General features: G+C 39.1%; 1 protein-coding gene across 1 annotated transcript in view; it reads right to left on the bottom strand.

Moving 5' to 3' along the window:
• Positions 1-291: 291 nt before the first annotated feature.
• The window catches only part of LOC126354121 (tumor suppressor candidate 3), a 49,925-nt gene continuing 30,555 nt past the window's right edge, over positions 292-19,661 (bottom strand). The window contains exons 7-8 of the mRNA XM_050003517.1: positions 3,390-3,555; positions 292-592 (exon numbers count right to left, since the gene is read on the bottom strand). Coding sequence (XP_049859474.1) covers positions 577-592; positions 3,390-3,555 — 182 coding nt within the window. The 3' untranslated portion in view covers positions 292-576. The remainder of the gene's footprint in view (positions 593-3,389; positions 3,556-19,661) is intronic.

The following is a 19,661-nucleotide window of genomic DNA, read 5'->3' on the forward strand; positions in this document are numbered from 1 at the left end:
CAATCATAAAACAGTATAAACCACTTGGAAGACTGTTTTTGATTTAATGGATGTAGCCCTATTGTCTATTCTAAACACAAAATACACTAAACGTTGGGGAATCAGAAATTAGAAGCTAGATGAATTTTTTATGATATACACAAATAAAAACGAAGTTTTGGCGTGGTGGATGGTACAGTCTAAAGCAATGAACCAATGGAGCATAAAAAACTTTTAAGATTAACTTCAGCTGTAAAATCTATATGTAACAGAGAATATATCATAATGTTTGGAAATACACTAAAAATTGGGTCTCTGTCAACAGGTGTACAGTTTATTGGCTTTCTAACAAAGATTTTTAAATAACTTAACAATGAAAGACTTCAGTAATACTTAAAAATGCATAACAAAAAAAACCCATGCATGTCGCAATAGTAGTAATATGGTTGTGTGGTGAAAACTTCGTCATATCCAGAATTTGTAGATTTCAGCTTAATTTAGGCCAGTGTTATCATGTACTGTCACTTAATTTGTCACATGCCAGGTAAGTTGTGCAGGTGCCCAGCTAATTATTTTGAAAAAATCCACTTGCGGCTTTCACTTGAAGAGGAAGCTGGAACAGCACAGAAAGTATATACATTTTTGCTGTTACTTTATGATAACATAGACATACATATTTATTGATACACTGGTGTCCAAAATTAAAGCAACAAACAGAAATTTTGCAAAGTTGTGTTTATTTTGCTACAAAACAGCATAAACAGACGATAGTAAAGTAGAAACAATGTAAAACATACAGAACATAAACAACAGCAAAATGCATAACGGTAGACAAAAATGTTCTTAATTTTTTTCCAAATTAACTGATTCAGCAATACATTCAGACAACTGGTTAATGTGCTCAATATGGGATGGGACCATCTCTGGCAGCAGTACAGGCGTGACAACGATGGGGAATATTGTAAATGATGTCATCAATATGTTGAGGCAATAGTGCCCATTCTTCCTACAGAGCTGCTCGCAGGTCTTGGAAAGAGGTTGGCAGATGCTGACGTGATGCAACTGTGTCCCTAGTGCATCCCAAACTTGCTCCATGGGATTCAAATCGGCAGGCCACGCCATTCATGCAAATTCTTCTGTTTCCAAGAAAATATCAAACTAGCTGTGCTCTATGTGTTCGAGCTTTATCATCCATCAATATGATATCTGGTACCACAGCATCTCACAAGCAACCCCAATTGAGGTGCCAAGATCGCGTCACGATACATGATAGCAGTTGAATCTTGCGAATTTAACTGTATAAGTTTATGAACAGGTTTCTGATTGGTCTACATAATCCCCGGTCACACCGGTGTCTTTCCACGATGTTTGGATCCCAAAATCAAGTTCCACTTTCCCTCTAGATGAGAATCAGTCAAGAATCGCTCTCTAAACCAAATTGCGACTCATCTGTGAAAAGAACATTGGCCCACTGTTCAACTGTCTAGGTGACATGTTGACGGTTCCACTCTATATGTTCCCTTCTGTGGAGGCACGACAGAGGTACACGTACGACAGGTCTCCAACAATAAAGGCCACTCTGCCTAAGGCTTCTGTACACCATACAATGTGTCCAGTGGATGTTGCGAGGTCAGATGCCAGTTGCCGTGCAGTACTAAGGCAGTACCATTGTCACATTGCAGCCAAATAAAGATCCTTTGTTTCTGATGTTACACATGGTTGGCCCTGCTCTGCTCTTCAGGATACAGTTTCGTTTCTATGAACTGTCATCACATCAAAAAAAAGAGCAGAACAATTCACATTAAGTCATCGGGTCACATCGGTTTGTGACTGTCCTGCTTCGATTCTTCCTATGTGCCTCTACCACGAAGAGTCTGGTAGGCGTCTTCACTGTACCATGCAGCAGCGTCCACGACTGTGTACACAGCGATTTTGGATGTGTGACTAACTGGTGAACACTACCCCATTTGACAGGTGACCTGACATAATCATTGCCACGGTTGTTCATTGACCAGAATGCCGTCTTCCATGTTAACATGTTGTGCGAACATCTGTTGACAGTTTGTATGTTTATATTGTGAATTACACACAGGACTGAGAAATAGTGATTTGCTGCTTTAATTTTGGACATCATTGTATTTTCATCTATTTACATTACCTTCTTGCCATGCAAAATTTCTTCCCCAAACCTAAAGCATAAATTATTCTCTTTGTCACACTTTCTCCAGATGTATCCTACATATTCTTACATAATGACCAATGATCTATGGTTTGATTTGCACTAAATAAGGCAGTCAAGTAAAAATATTAACAGCTCATAAGTAACTTAGTGACTTAATCTGAAATGTCAATAATTTCCCTTCCAAAAGCCATACTGAACTATTCATTTACAAGCTTTTATTTTATCAATACAGTACACATTGGCCTGATCTTCTAACCGAATGTCATTGCCATGCAACATAATGATCTACAGAATATTTTGATAGTGAGGCTGGACATCTCAGAACCAGTCGTGGGGCATTAGGTGTTAGCAAAATACATAGGAAATAAACAGCAGTAGCAGCAGTTATTGCAAGCCTTGGTCTGTGAGGAAATAAATTAAATGGTACAAAACTGGAAAAAAAAAGTTTTAAGAAATCTACCATTATTAGCAATTCCCAAATAAATAATACCCTGTCACTGTGTAATAGATATAATTTAGAATCTGCACAAAATATGTATTGTAATTGTGGCAGGTATCAAACTATCATCTCTTTCTAATTTACTGCTGCTATCTAATTATCTACCTTAGGAGTCAACAATGAGTCACCATTAATTCCAATATGGTGCTACTGACCCACTGATAGGACACCTAGATTACAGCTATCAACCTGTTGCTTTAGCAGGGGAAAAACAAATGAGAATGATGTTCCAAGGTTGTGACATCATGTCGTATGGGAATGTTTTAAGAATTTTTAGGTAAGCTTCGTCAGTTTCACACCCTTAAGCTTCGAATTTTATATTCCACCAGCAAGAAAGTAACCAATGTAATATAAGGAAAGATAGATTACAGCCAAAGACCATTTTCCTAACATACTGATTTGTTTCATGTACTTCCAACAGCACATTGGGGAGTATATCATATATAAAAATGAATTGGAAATATATTAATTTCTGCACAAATGCAGTATTTTGCTGACAATTATTTTAGTTGGTAAGTAATCCTGACTTATCAATGGGTATAATCCATGCATACAATAGAGCACAGTACCTTCAAAAATCATGACTAAAGTTTCTACTATGTACCTGAAGAGATTCACAATTTGCTACTTTAACTTGAAACTATGTGATCATAAAACATGAAATACGAGCTGAATTTTTTTAATAACATTTTTCTAAATAAAAAAGATTGATGGAATTCACATATTTACCTGTATGGGTATCCATGAGCCTTTGATCTAAACATAGACAAAATTAAACTGAAGAAAGCTGCAACAATAACGAGACCACCTATTGCAATAATTCTTCGTTTTCGAACATCTCCTTTCTGCACTGCTGCCTCTGTTATGAGCACCATGCCTAAGACCACAAATGCATCTGAACACAGCTAAGGATGAAGACAATCTTGTAACAGTGTTCTTGTAAACATTCAAGATACTCTACTATACATTCAGTTAAAATGAATTATTTGGCTCTTCCTATCTTCCTCGCCATTTGTCCATGCCACTTTCCTTCTCACAGAAATTTAATTTCCTGTCTGTTGCAATGGTATTTAATACAACTTAACTACCCGACCAATCAAGATGCTTAATCTCTAAACTTATGCTAACCTGAAAGTACGAGACACTATAGAGAATCCAAAGTTTTTGGGCTTCGAATGGCAAGGTACTTCTTTGACAACATTTTGTTGTTGATGAGAAATATGACTTCAAAAATTCAAATCATTATTTTATTGTAACTTAAGAGTATATTTGGATGAATTTTTGTATCAATTACTATAATTAAGCTTAATCTGTTTTCCTTACACATTATTTGCCACTATTATATTCTTTGTACTATATGTAAGTTTAATCTGTAGTTTGTTAAATCTTCACTGATAAAAATAAGAAAGACATAACAAATGAAAATTCTAGCTGCCTTATACAAATATTTAACCAGTTATTTTGGAATTTTTATTTCATATACAGGGTGAAGAAAAATTTGCACACTCTGACTTTACAGCATGATTTGTCACATACTTGCAATACAAAAATGTCTGTCTTAAACTCTTTCCAAGACATATTTCCAGCAGAAAATGGACGTTAATAACTGGCAACGCTGTAATTACATGTACAGTAACAACCTCTGTCTGCGGATAGCAGTGGTGCTGTGCAGTGTATAGCATTTTGGATTAGCATGCTGGAGGCTGAGGGTTTGATCCTGGGTCGAAGCGTATTTGTTTTTATTTTTTGCATGTAGTCTGCATGGTACAGTATCTGGCATCTTAATCGTCATATAGCAATTACAGTGTGTCCTCAACAAAACATTTGCGCTTACAATCTATGAACACAGAAGTGGAAATACAATTGTTTTCGCCTATCAGATTTTAAAGACACCTTTTACATGTCATGGACATGAATTGTTTCACACCACTACATCTACTACATTCCAAACCTGTTTTCTGTGTATCATCCCCCAATGGTCCCATCGATTAGTACCAACTATTATTCTCGCCACGTTCAGGTCCATTACATTTCATTAGGGCCTTGTGTCACCAGTAGGGCTTGCAATGTGCTTTGCAAATAATTTCCAAACTCTGTTACCATCTGTATGTGTTATCACCTTGGAACCACCAATGACGACTTTTGACACCAAGTCAGGTAAGTGCATGTTGTTTAATAAGTATCTCTATGTATTACTATTATTATTGTTTTAGTATCATTGATTGAAATGTGGAAACAACACATCCATTACCATTAGGGAAAAAGTATAATTATAAATAAACATTTCAAAATTAGCAGTGTTGGGATGATTCGTACAGAACAAAAGCTGTAAGAGAAGTGGTGCGTGGTAGGTGGAACAGCATGCTGTGGCTCATGATGTGGTTATACTGTATGTGTTGTTCACCAGACAGGGACTAGCTGCTAGTGGAGTAATGTGCCAGTGACAGACTCAATGTATATTTGTACACATATCACATTTTCTTCTTGTGGTATTCTAAAACAGTGTGGCAGAAATATGGCACAGACAAGCAGTGAATATGTGGATTACAAGTAGCATAGCAAGGCAGCTCCGTGTCTCGCAATGCCCTGTCACTGACGTCTGCATGAGCATGGTCTGCACCTGTATCATTATTCTATAATGCAACACCTACATCCTACAGACCGCCTTCTGCCAATGCAAGTCTATGAATGGTTCTAACAACAGTAAGACAATGATGACTTCATAAAAACTGTAATATGCTTGGATGAAGCAGCATTCACTCTTGAAGATGTCTTCAATATGCACAATGCCCACCATTGGTGTGATGCATGTCACCTGCGACCATGGATTTCAAGTTCACTTTGGCATCAATGTCCGGGTCAGAATATTGGGATGCAGAAGTTTGGGTTCCTACTTGTTGCTTGACCAGTTGACTGCACTAAAGTATCATGCACTCCTCTCAAACTATTTACCTGACACACTGAAAGATGTTCCACATCATGGTCAGCAGAGGTTATGGTTCCAACATGACAGTGCACTTTCAAACATTGGAACTAATGTGCAACAGTATTTAGGCAGAACATTTCCAGAGAAATGGCTCAGATAGGGACATCCAGCTGTATTGCCACTGCATTCACCTTACCTAAATCCCCTTGATTTCTTCCTATGGGGACACTTGAAGGAGCACATATATTCTACTCTACTGACACATATGGTAGAACTAATAGCATGTGTTCATACTGCTCTTGTATTTGTGGATGCAGCCTTGATGCGAAGAGTCCAGAGCTGTATGATCCAACAGGTCGCACAATGTTTGAATGTTTGGACGTGCAGGGGGTCACTTTCAGCATTTGCTCTGAGGACAATGTATTCTTTTGTAAACTTCTTGTGGTCATTAATATGGAAATTAGTATTATCATTGGTTGTTACATCTGAAATGACATACTACATGTAGTATAAATGACTAGTAGATGCTGAGTTATTTAACTGTGAAATCCTTTTTAGCATCTCGAAATTGATATTGTTTTTGTAGGGGTTCTGTCCCTTTGACAGGTCATTTGTTTCAACTGTGTATTTCTGACTTGTCTGGGCACATTTTTGTCATGTTCCCCATTACACAACATTGTATTATGTAAATGTCAGGTACAGGTGGCTTAAGAAATGGTGCACAGTATTATATGGCAGAACTAGCAAATAAAAACAAACATGACATGGCCCAGAATCGAACTCCCAACCTTCTGCATACTAACCCAAAATACTATCCACTGCACAAACAGCAGAGCACTTTGTGTGTATGCTGACAGAGGCAGATATTGTACATGTGATTACCATGTTGCCAGATTGTCTAACTTTAACATCCATTTACTGTCGAAAATATGTGCAGGATGGAATTTTGTGAGAGGCATTTTTGTATAGTTAGTATGTGAGGAATCACACTGTGAAATCCAAGTGGGTGAATTTTTCTTCATCCTTTACACTTATGTATGAAAAAACATTGGCCTCCAGAACAAAATAAGCTAACTTACTGGTGACATATGAATTAAGTGTATGGCATTCAAGACAAAACGGACAAATAAAATTTGAATGTACATTACAATTATGACAAATATTATTCAACAACTCAGAGAGCACTTCAGCAACTAAGCTTGATCACGTGATGAGGTACTCTATTACTTAAGTGCAAAGTGTAAAATGCTGCAAGTTGTTATTTTACAGCATAAGCATAGAAATCAGTCATAAAACGCCTTTAAGCAGAAGTGACTTGCTGTCAATTATTGCAATTGTTACAAAAAAGATGCAACACGGTTCCAAGATGTTAAATTATTACAAAATAACAATATGTAAAGTATCTAAGTAAATGTTCAACATAGAGTTGATTTTCCTCTTTCCCTAATAAGAAATCACAAAATGGAAGGAGTAAAAGTAACCACTCACGGCACACACACACACAATGTCCATTCCCTGATATGTAACTTCTGAGAGAGATTTTTAGGTGGAATGGGTTAGAAGAGCAAGTTAGTTAGTTAGTTAGTTATATTACTTGTTCCATGGATCATGAACAAGATTCTTTCGCAATGATGTGGAACGTGTCAAAGTACACAAGATTCATTTATTCCAAATAATCATTGTTAGTCTTATATACGGTACAATTGTTAATGCTTACTGTATTTCTTTGGCCTAAGTCTAAAAATTCATCTATGGAGTAGAAGGAGTTGTCATTCAGGAATTCCCTTAACTTACTTTTGAATGCCGATTGGTTGTCTGTCAGACTTTTGATATTGTTTGGCAATTGACCAAAAATCTTTGTGGCAGTATAATTCACCCCCTTTTGTGCCAATGTCAAATTCAATGAACGGTAGTGAAGGTCACCCTGTCTCCTAGTATTGCAGCTGTGGACTGTGCTATTAATTCTGAAGTGATCTGGGTTACTAACAACAAATTTCATTAGGCTGTATATATATTGTGAAGCTACTGGCAATATCCCTAATTCTTTAAATAATTGTCTACAAGATGATCTTGGATGAGCCCCAGACATTATTCTGATAACACGTTTTTGTGCAATAAATACCTTCTTCCTTAGTGATGAATTGCCCCAAAAGATGATTCCGTAAAAAAGCAACGAATGAAAATATGCATGGTAAGCTAACTTACTGATGTGCTTGTCTCCAAAATTTGCAATGACACTATAGCATAGGTAGCTGAGCTCAATCGTTTCAGTAGATTGTCAATGTGTGTCTTCCAGTTTAAGTTCTGATCAATACAGACACCCAGAAATTTTGAACAATCTGCTTTAGCTAAAGATTTTCCCCCACACTCTATATTTATTTCCGGTGTTATGCCTTTCCCTGTACTGAACTATATGTACAGTGTTTTTTCAAAGTTCAATGAAAGTCCATTTGCGGAAAACCACCTAATAACTCTTTGAAATACATTATTTGCATTTTCCTCAGCTGATTCTTGCTTTTTAGGCTTGATTACAATACTTGTGTCATCTGCAAAGAGAACTAAGTTTGCATCTTCATGAATATAATTAGGCAAGTCATTAACATATATTAAAAACAATAAAGGCCCAAGACAGAACCCTGTGGTACCCCATTCTTGATACATCCCCAGTCTGAATAATCTGATGCCCTTTGTGTACTATGTGGGTTTACTGTTTCAACCTTCTGCATTCTACCAGTTAAATATGAAGTGAACCATCTGTGTACTGAACCATTCATTCCATAGTACTTCAGCTTATCTAAGAGGATTTCTTGATCCACACAATCAAAAGCCTTAGAGAGATCACAGAAAATCCCAATTGGTGATGTTCTACTATCCAGAGCATTTAAAATTTAATCAGTGAAAGCGTGTATAGCACTATCTGTTGAAACACCTTTCTGAAAACCTAACGGACATTTTGTTAAAACATTTTCCCACTAATGTGTAAAGCTACTCTTGAGTACATTACTTTTTCAAACACTTTTGAGAAGGATGTCAGAAGTGAAATAGGACGATAATTGTTGACTTCTGTCTTGTCACCTTTTTTATACAAGGGTTTGACTATGGCATATTTCAATCTGTCAGGAAATATTCCCTGATTCAATGAGCTATTACATATGTGGCTAAGAACTCGACTTATCAGGTGTGGACAAGATTTTAGTATTCTATTGGAGATACCATCAGTTCCATGTGAGTTTTTATTCTTAAGTGAATTTATTATGTTCTTAATTTCAGACGGTGAGGTGGGTAGGATTTCAATCTCATTTGTTTGCACCGGGAATGCCTCTTTCATATAGAGTTCTGCCCTATCTGGTGAGCAGCTGGTGCCTATATTTTCCACTACATTTATAAAATGAATATTAAAAAAATTTTCAACCTGTGATTTTTCATTTATAAGCTTTTCATTGTGCTTAACAGTAATACTGTTGTCCTGTGACCTTGGTTGCCCTGTTTCCCTTTTAACTATATTCCATATTGTTTTAACTTTGTCATCAGAGGTGCTAATCTCAGACTTGATACACATACTTCTGGATTTTTTTATAACTTTCCTTAATATATTACAATATTTCTTATAATGGTTGAGCTTTTCTTCATCTCGACTTATTCTAGTGTCTTGGTATAGTTCCCATTTTCGGCTACAAGAAATTTTAATCCCTTTAGTCAGCCATGGTTTTTTATCAAGTTTATTTGAATTATGATTCACTAATTTCTTAGGAAAACTTTTTTCAAATATACCCACAAGTTTATCATGGAATAAGTTAAATTTAACATTTGCATCAGGTTCCCGATAAACATCCTCCCAGTCTACCCTTTTCAAGCTTTCCTTAAATTGCTGAATTGTTATATGGTTAATTGGGCGTATTATTTTGTTTGTTTTTTTCACATTACTGTATGGAGCAAAGTCATGAATTGAAAGTAGCTGTGCATCGTGATCAGAAAGCCCGTTCTTAATAGGATAGGTGCTTACTTCTTTTAATTTATCTTGGTCTATGAAAATGTTATCTATCAGGGCGCTACTGTCTTGTACAATACGAGTAGGAAAATCAATGACTGATGTCAGATTGCAAGAGCAAAGTAATAGTTCAAGGTCGTTCTTCTTGCTTGAGTGTTTAAGAAAATCTACATTAAAATCTCCACAAATGATAATGTGTTTTCCCTTTTCTGACAGATAACGCAGCAAGAGATCTAGGTTTTTAAGAAACATTTGAAAATTTCCAAGTGGGGACCTATACACAGTCACAATTATGAATTTACCACTGTCCAATTTAAGCTCACAAGCGCATACTTCAATGTGCTGTTCTACACAGAATTTTGCGGTTTCTATGTTTTTAAAACTATGTTCCCCCTTAACATAAATGGCAGCTCCTCCTTTCTCCGTATTGTCTCTACAAAAATAAGTTGCTAGTTTATACCCATTAATATTTACATTTTCCATTTGTGTAGTTATATGATGTTCAGACAGCCACAGTACATCAACTTCTGTTGTATTTTTAATATTCTCAAAACAAATTATTAGTTCGTCTATTTTGTTCCTTAATCCCCTGATATTTTGGTGAAATATATTAACACAACTGTTTCCTCTACCTTTATTCGAACCATTTATTTTTTTACCTTTAAGAGCTCCCTGTCTGGACATCTTGTTCAACCTAAAAAAGGTGCCCCTATGCCCTTTCGGGTCACACGGGTTTTGCCTTGAGTGCTAGTGGCCCCCTTTAGACGACCTACAATTAAATCAGCTAATCTATCCTTCCATAGACTTGGAAGGAAGCTTGGAAGGACAGGGAGGAGGGGGAAGTGCAGATGAGCCCACCAAGTTGCAAGAGTATGAAGTTCAATGTGGCAAACATTAAATTTTTTTTGGCAAGTGGGGGGTGGGGGGCATGGAGATAAAATAGAGAAAGAAAGAGACCAGAAAAAAGGGTAGGTTGATGAAGTTCAGTGGAGGTATGGAAACAAAAGGTAGAAGCAGGTGTGGGACAGGTGCTGGCAGAGAATGATGCGCCTAAATATATGTTGGAATGATGTTCCAATGTACGTAATTTGGAGAGGTTGGTATGGGGCAGGGGTTGGGTACTGGGGCTCCAGACAGTAAGGGATGTGAAGCAAACACTAGAGAAAGCCTCTTGTGGTCAACAGAATGACCTGTCACTGGCTAGTCAACTTTGTTTCTGGTTACAGTTGGCAGTCGCTGTGTAGTCTGGTGGACAACTACATGGTCAGGAGTCCACTACACACAGGAGGTGGCTACACAGTTAGTGGGGGCTGTGTGGAAGGGAATGGGCAGTTTTTTAGGTTAGAGGTTCTCAGGGAACCACAGAACGGACATCCGACTAAAAGTGGGCAGATAAAACACAGTAAGGTAGTTGTAGAAATGATTGGTATTGTAATTGTAAATTGTTGTAGTTGTGTTGGGAAAGAACAAGAGCTCCAAGCCCTAATAGAAAGCACTGAAGCTCAAATAAGTTTAGCCAAAATTTTTTCAAACAATCTAACAGTGTTCAGAAAGGATAGATTAAATACAGTTGTTGGTGGAGTATTTTTTGCTTTCAGAGGTGGTTTGCCTTGTAGTGAAATTGAAGTAGATAGTTAGTGTGAAACAGTATGGGTAGAGGTTATACCTGACAATAAGACTAAACTATTAATTGGTACATTTTAACAACCCCCCAACTCAGAAGATATAGTTGCTGAACAGTTCAAAGAAAACTTGAGTCTCATTTCAAATAAGTATCCCACTCATACAATTATAGTTGGTGGTGACTTCAATCTACCCTCGATATGCTGGAAAAATTATTCGTTTAAAGACAGTGGCAGGCATAAAACGTCATCCAAAATGGTACTGAATGCTTTCTCAGAAGATTATTTTGAACAATTACTTCACGAGCCCACTCGAAGCGTAAATGGTTGCGAAAGCATACTTGACCTTTTAGCAACAAATAATCCTGGACAAATAGTGAGTATTGTGACCACAAGGCAGAGAGACCGTCTTCACTCTTTCCGATCTGATCATGTAAGTGTAGAAAGCTGTGGAATGTTTTCAAAGAGATAGTATCAACAGCAATTGAGAGATATATACCACATAAATTAATAAGTGATGGTACTGATTCCCCATGGTACACAAAACGGGTCAAATGGTTGTTGCAGAAGCAATGAAAAAAACATGCCAAATTTAAAAGAACGCAAAATCCCCATCACTGGCAAAGTTTCACAGAAGTTTGAAATATAGCACGTACTTCAATGCGAGATGCTTTTAATAATTTCCACAATGACATTCTGTCTCGAAATCTGGCAGAAAACGCAAAGAGGTTCTTGTCATACGTAAAGCACACCAGTGACAAGACGCAATCAATACCTTCACTACGTGATAACAACAGTGAAGTCACAGATGACAGGGCCACTAAAGCAGAGTTTTCTGAAACTCCTTCACCAAAGAAGACGAAGTAAATATTCCTGAATGCCAATCAAGAATGGCCAAGATGAGAAACACAGACGTAGATATCCTCGGTGTAACGAAGCTGCTTAAATTACTTAATAAAGGCAAGGCCTCTGGTCCAGATTGTATACCAGTTAAGTTCCTCTCTGAGTATGATGATAAAATAGCTCCCTATTAAGCAATTATATACAACCACTCGCTCACAGAAATATATGTACCCAAAGACTGGAAAATTGCTCAGGCCACACCAATACCCAAAAAGGGAAGTAGGAGTAATCTGCTGAATTACAGGTCTATATCACTAACATTGATTTGCAGTAGAGTTTTGGAATATATACTGTATTCGAACATTATGAAGTACCTCAAAGAAAACGATTTATTGACACATAGTCAGCATGGTTTCAGAAAATATCATTCTTGTGAAACACAACTAGCTCTTTATACTCATGAAGTAATAAGTGCTACCCACAGGGGATGTCAAATTGATTCCATATGTTCAGATTTCCAGAAGGCTTAAGATACCATTCCTCACAAGTGTCTTCTAACCAAACTGTGTGCATTCGGAGTATCACCTCAGCTGTACGACTGGATTCGTGATTGCCTGTCAGAAAGGTCACTGTTCATAGTAATAGACAGAAAGTCATTGAGTAAAACAGAAGTAATATCCAGCGTTCCCCAAGGAAGTGTTATAGACCCTCTATTGTTCCTGATCTGTATTAAAGACATAGGAGACAATCTGAGTGGCCGTCTCAGATTGTTAGCAGATGATGCTGTCATTTACCGTCTTGTAAAGTCATCAGATGAACAAACCAACTTGCAAAATGATTTAGATATGATATCTATATGGTGCGAAAAGTGGCAATTGACTGTGAATAAGGAAAAGTGTGAAGTTATTCACATGAGTACTAAAAGGAATCAGCTAAATTTTGATTACGCGACAAGTCACACAAATCTGAAGGCTGTAAATTCAATTGAATACTCAGTGATTACAATTACAAATAATCTAAATTGGAACAATCACATAGATAATATTGTAGGTAGAGCAAACCAAAGACTGCTATTCATTGGCAGAACACTTAGAAGGTGCAACAGGTCTACTAAAGAAACTGCTTACACCATGCTTGTCTGCCCTATTCTGGAGTATTTCTGTGTGGTGTGGAATCCGCATCAGGTGGGACTGACAGGTGACATCGAAAAAGCACGAAGAAGGGCAGCTCATTTTGTATTCTCATGAAATAGGGGAGATAGTGTCAGAGACATGATACGTGAATTGGAGTGGCAATCATTAAAACAAAGGCATTTTTCATTGCGACGGGATCATCTCATGAAATTTCAGTCACCAGTTTTCTCCTCCGAATGCCAAAACATCCTGTTGGCACCCACCTACATAGGGAGAAATGATCATCACGATAAAATAAGCGAAATCAGGGCTCGCAGAGAAAAATTTAATTTTTACCACGTGCCGTTTGAGAGTGGAACACTAGAGAGACAGCTTGAAGGTGGTTCATTGAACCCTCTACCAGGCACTTTATTGTGAATAGCAGAGTAATCACATAGATGTAGATGGTGGTCGTGCCAACATAAAAGGCTTTGTAGAAGTTATAGCAGAGTTGGTATATGACATCAATGACTCACTAGTGGCCTAGAATCTGATAGGGAAGAATACGCTAGCTCAGGGACAGAGATGCATGGTGATACAACTAATATGGGAGGGGCTTATATGTGCCAGCAGGTTGGAACAAGATATTTTGTGCACTGGGTGGGCACTGGAATACCACTTCAGGTGAAGTGGGGAGGTTGGTCCTCACCTTAGGGTATTTGGTAATTGAAGCTCTTGCTGAGCATGTGGTTAAGTTGTTCCAGTTCATGGTGATATTGGGTAATGGGGATGGGGATGGTCCTTTGCAGTTGGTTTAGTGGTGGTTAGAGAATTTGGGGCATATGTAGATATGCCACAGGGGAACTGTTTGTAGACTAGGATTGGTAGGTAGTTTGTGTAGAAATACTGTGGAAGGTACTGCTCACTACAGTTGATGTAACATCCACAGGTGGCCACATTGTTTTGATGTGGAATGAATTACAGCTATAAAATTTTAGGTCCCATGGATGGTTAGTTGTACATATGTTTCTACAGAGCTGTCACAGAGATGAAGTTCATGGTTCAGTAAAGTAGCACACAGTCACAAGAGAATCAGGTGAAACCAATAATAGAAAAGGTGTAGAGTCTGCTGAGTACTGAGCATAGAATGTACTGGCCATAATTACAGTTCATTACTATACTATCAATGAACCTGTATGACACAAGGAGTTCAAGATCTTGGAGACTCAGAACATTCCATTTATGGGATGTCTAAACAGGTTGGAATACAAGATGTATTACAGAAAAACTGGAACTCTTGATTTTTGAAAATAATTATGCAGGGTGGGTCAAAAAGGACTTTAGAACTTTGTAAACATAGAAATTTATTGAGATAACTTAGAGAATCGACAGATGTGTCATTTTGCAACAAACAACCTCAAGTCGCACTCATGTAGTGCATCAGTACCCCCTTCCAGCATCAAGAGCGCCAGCATAGTGCACACTTGAAACAGTTACTTTCAGTGGCGCAGCTCATTGTATGTTTTGGTTTCATGAAACAAATTCTGCAACAGCTGGTTGGCATAAATTTCACATTGAATACACTAAAGAAACTCCAAGCAGGCCTAGAATTTAGCTGACCTGCAAAATTGAATCTATGCAGCCGTTGCACAAGTTATGCCAGATTTGCTGAAATGAGTGTTGGGCGAAATTGATTACTGGTGGGATGTTTGTCGCTTCGCAAGTGGTAGTCACATCAAATCAAGGTCACACTTGAGACTTTTATGTGAAACTTGTGGTTGTTTGCTACAAAATGACACATCTACCAATCCTGTAAGTTATCTCAATAAATGTCTATATTGTTTCAAAGTTGCAAAGTTCTTTTTGATTCATTCTGTATTTGTTGGGCTTCTTATAAACTTATGCCAACACTTTTTCCACTTCCCCAAACAGTTGCAGAACTGGATCTTTGGGATAGCTTTTAGCTCCCTCAGCAATGTGTTTTTAATTTTATTTAGATTTGAAAAATTAAGCCTTTTAGTCTATTCTTTATTTTTGCAAACAGAAAAGTATCACAAAGGACCACATCTGGTGAATATGGAGGCTGCACCATCATTACAGTATTTTTTTTGGCCAAAAATTCATGAACAAGCAACAAACTGAGAGTAGGTGTATTATTGTGGTGAATTATTTCGCCACAAATCTGGGCATTGTTTTCAGATTCCTTCAGGTAAACAACATTGAACTTGTATGTAGGGATGGTGATTATTTGATTTTATGGCAAGAGCTCCTGGAGCACTACAGCCATTAAAATTGAAGAACACAGTAAGCAGAATCTTCACATCTGCTCCCATTTGTTGAGCAGCTGCCCCCCCCCCCCCCCTTCTTTTTTTTTTTTTTTTTTTTTTTTTTTTTTTTTTTTTTTTTTTTTTTTTTTTTTTGACCCTGAATTCTTCCACAGGGAAAACTGAGACTTAATTCTCAAGTCTTATTTGTAAACTCATAATTTGTAACCTGTTATGACATGTTTCAACAGTTCTGCAACAGTGTTGACTTCATCTTGTGTATCCTGAGCAACTTCCATGCACTACTGTTTTTGTTCCAAATTCATGAATTTTGTAATACATTTTGCTGTCACAGGTTTCATATCCAAAACAAACAAACAAACAAACAAACAAACACACACACACACACACACACACACACACACACACACACACACACAAATATCATGTTATGAGCCAGTTGATATGCCAATAACATCAGCAACTTCTCTGATTGTGAATTCACAATCATCCATAATCATTCCTTTCAGTTTTCCATGATTTCAGTGATTGATGTGCTGGAACATGCAGGGTGCTTGTCATCTCCAATGTCTTCATGAGCTTCATCAAAAGATTTGCAGCACTCATAAACTTTGTTTTACTCACAGCAGACTCAATAAAACCAAAATTTAACATTTTTAAAGTTTTCTGCTTTTTATCCCATTCTTATAGAAACATTTAACAAACATTCCCTGACCCACTGTATAGTGAAACTGAACCAGCATTACCAATCACCAACGGACATACAATAACAGTACCAATTTCTATGGAAGCCACAGTAATTTTAAATGTGGTACAACAACTGAACAACAAAATTAAAACAAGGCTACTACAACTCCACAACATTGTTGATTTTCTTGTTCAACAACTAATAAAACATGAAATTACAATGAAATCCAGACCATAGCTGCTTACAGCTGTTAATAAATATTAACAGGGACAGTCGAAAATGTGTGCTCCGACTGGATTTGAACCCAGGATATCCTGCTTACATGGCAGACGCTCTACCTGACAGCCACCGAGGACACAGACGATAGTGCGACTGCAGAGATTTATCTCTGGCACGCTCCCTGTAAAAACCCACACTTCTAACTTACTGTCCACACACTACATTTGTAGTGCCCCTGCCCCCCACTATACTCATTACTTGCGGCAAGCAATCTACCGATTCCTGTAAGAGTTTGAACAATGTGAGTGCATCTGCACTTAATAAGATCATTGGCCAGTATCTTCATACAAATAAAACACGCACGCTGGTGGCCCACAGTATTCTCATTTCTGCCAATCAGTGCTAGCAATGCACTGTAGGTCCAGTTTTAAATTAACTGCAATTTCCATAGCTTTTTGTTAATACATGACTTTTGCTATCTTAAAAGTAACAACTGCATTCCCTTTGCTTCGACTGTCAGCAGTGTAATCATAGTAAACTGTAGCGATCGACAATGAATGCAAATCATGGATAGAATTCTGTTTTGATGCATGAACCTCCAAGTTCACAGTTCCTAATTAACTCATACAGGTGTTAATTTTAACTTAATGGTTATTCATGAAGCACAGGTCATGAACAATTGTATTAAAAAGGAGTTTTGGTTTCCCAGGTGCAAATATTTGTAGGTAACTTCAGATGAAGAATAAATTAACAAGCAGCAGATCTACACATATAACTTTCAGGAGACCAAAGCAGGGAAGGTTCCAGGAATTGGAACAGCATGTTGCATGGTACATGAGAGAAAAGGATTCACAATTACTTGAGAAGTTAACAGTCATAGATGTACATGCAGATGTAAATGATGGTGCTGAAGGTAAAGAAAGAAGAGTTTTCTACCATTATGAGCCACAGAATCCAAAGCGAGTATGGGCTGGGACATGAGGATAAGTTACACCAAAGAACAATGCTAGCCCAGTGTCTTCTTGCAGCACAGGATAAACAGTTGTTTTCATTTCAGCATCATGTAATGAGTCTCACCAATATTTGCTAGGCCATATGAGCAATGCTAATTATGGTGGTTAATTTTTATATGCTATTAACTGTTACAACTGATGTAAAGGGCTTCTAAAGCATTCTTAACAAGTTCTGCAAACAAAAAGGCCAGAATAACAGTCACTCTGAATGCCGAGACAGGTGGCAGGAAGCTGACCCCATATATGTGTTGTAACGTCAAGACGTCAAGTTGAACAAATATATTTCTAGGACGACACAATACATGTAAGTCACAGAGCAAGTAAACAAGGTAAGATGAGTGTACACTGTAACAGTTAAATCAGCACTGAGTCCAAGTCTAGCGGCCACTGGCTGGCTGGCCGGCCGCTTAGGTGGCGCGGATGCAGCATTGCTGGCACACAGCGGTGCACGCAGAGGACGCGCGTAACTGCACGGCGGCACTTTGAAAGATCGGCAAGTCACAACACTTTTCCCCCCTTTTTGCAATGGTCTTGATGGTGGTGGGCTGTAGATTGCTAACTTCCAAAGGTGTTGTTTGACTGGCCGTAAAGTCTCGAGGAGGAGGCTTCCCGTACGGACGGAAGTGTCCCGGATGATAACGGGACGAGATGACAGGAGACGTAGGGGTCGAATCTGCTGGGGCCCCGTGCACTAATCTGCCCGTTGCGGCAAGTCCGGTTGTTATAACAGGTGACATGGGCGAGGTGTCGGCGTCCATAGGAGAAGGAGGCGAGTAGAGTGGCTCCGACAGATGATGGTCTTCCTGTTCCTGCATGGTCACGTCTCCTGGTGGCATCCATTCTTGTGCTGGCACCGAGATGACAGTGAGAAGGCTGCATTGTGAGTAGTGAGAGATGCCAAGATCCCGAGCATCAGGTAGACCCGAAGGTGGTATAACGGCATTCGGAACAGGCGTTCCTGGCACACGAGGCAGAAGCTGGTCCGAATGACACACTGAAACACCAGTGTCTCTCTGTACTTCATACAGGTGTCGGCCACGGTGTTGTAAGATGCAGCCATGACTCCATTTTGGCCGCCTGCCATATCCCCATACCCATACATGGTCGCCGGCGGTGAACGAGCCAAGCGAAGGCGCCCGCAGCCGTAAGGTGGAAGGCCGCAGAAGAGGAAGTAGCATGCAGGGCTGTCGGCCATGTAAGGGCTCAGCCGGGCTGTGGTTGCCCATGGGAGTGAAATGGTAAGAAGCCAAAAATTGGAGAAGCGCATCATCAGCAGCAGAAGAAGTCAGGAGTTTCCTCATCTGAGCCTTAAATGTGCGGATCAGTCGTTCAGCCTCACCATTTGACTGTGGTTGGACCGGAGGGGCCGTGACATGCATGACGGGCACAAAAATCCGCAAATTCGGAAGAGGCAAATTGCGGACCATTATCAGTAACGAGTAGAGGGACGACCTTCCAAAGAGAAAATGCGAGCTAGAGCATTTGTGGTTGCCGCAGTGTTAGGTGACGTGCAACGGACAATGAAAGGAAAGTTAGAGGAGGCATCAATTACCAGTAGCCAATAAGTACCTAAAAAAGGTCCCGCGAAGTCAGCATAAGTACGCTCCCAGGGCTTCTCAGGCGAAGGCCACGGTGACAAAGTTGACTTCGGGGCGGCAGCTTGTGATGCACAAGGGCCGCAGGCAGCGACCGTGTGTGTGATTTCAGAGTCGATGCTGGGCCAGTACACATGACGGCGCGCCAGAGATTTTGTGCGCGAGACACCCCAGTGCCCTTAGTGAAGGAGGCGCAAGACTGAAGCATCTAAAGACGCAGGTACCACAACAAGTGGCGAAGTATTGTCAGTGGAAAAGAGGGCAACACCATCCCTAGCCGTGAGGCGGTAGGGCAAAGCGTAGTAGTTCCGCAACGGATCAGAAGTCTTAGCAGACGGACGATCTGGCCTACCCTTCTGAATACAGTGTAAAACCAGGGAGAGGGTAGGATCAGAACCCGTAGCAGCCGCACGCTGGTCCCTAGTTATGGGGAACCCGTCCACAACCTGCTGCTCAGCAACATCCAGGTGGAAACACAAAAGTTCGTCCGTATCGAATGCCAGATCAGGACCCATGGGAAGGTGAGACAGTGCAGCAGCATTCGCGTGTTGAGCCGTTGACTGGAAATGAATCTCATAATTGAAAGGAGACAAGTAAAGAGTCCAACGCTTGAGGTGGTGTGCAGCCTTGTCGGGAAGCAACATTGATAGATGAAACAAGGGGTTTGTGGTCTGTAACAAGATAAAATTTGGATCCATAAAGCAAAACAC

The sequence above is a fragment of the Schistocerca gregaria genome, chromosome 3 (genome assembly GCF_023897955.1).
Source record: "Schistocerca gregaria isolate iqSchGreg1 chromosome 3, iqSchGreg1.2, whole genome shotgun sequence".
In the NCBI taxonomy this organism is placed as follows: domain Eukaryota; kingdom Metazoa; phylum Arthropoda; class Insecta; order Orthoptera; family Acrididae; genus Schistocerca; species Schistocerca gregaria.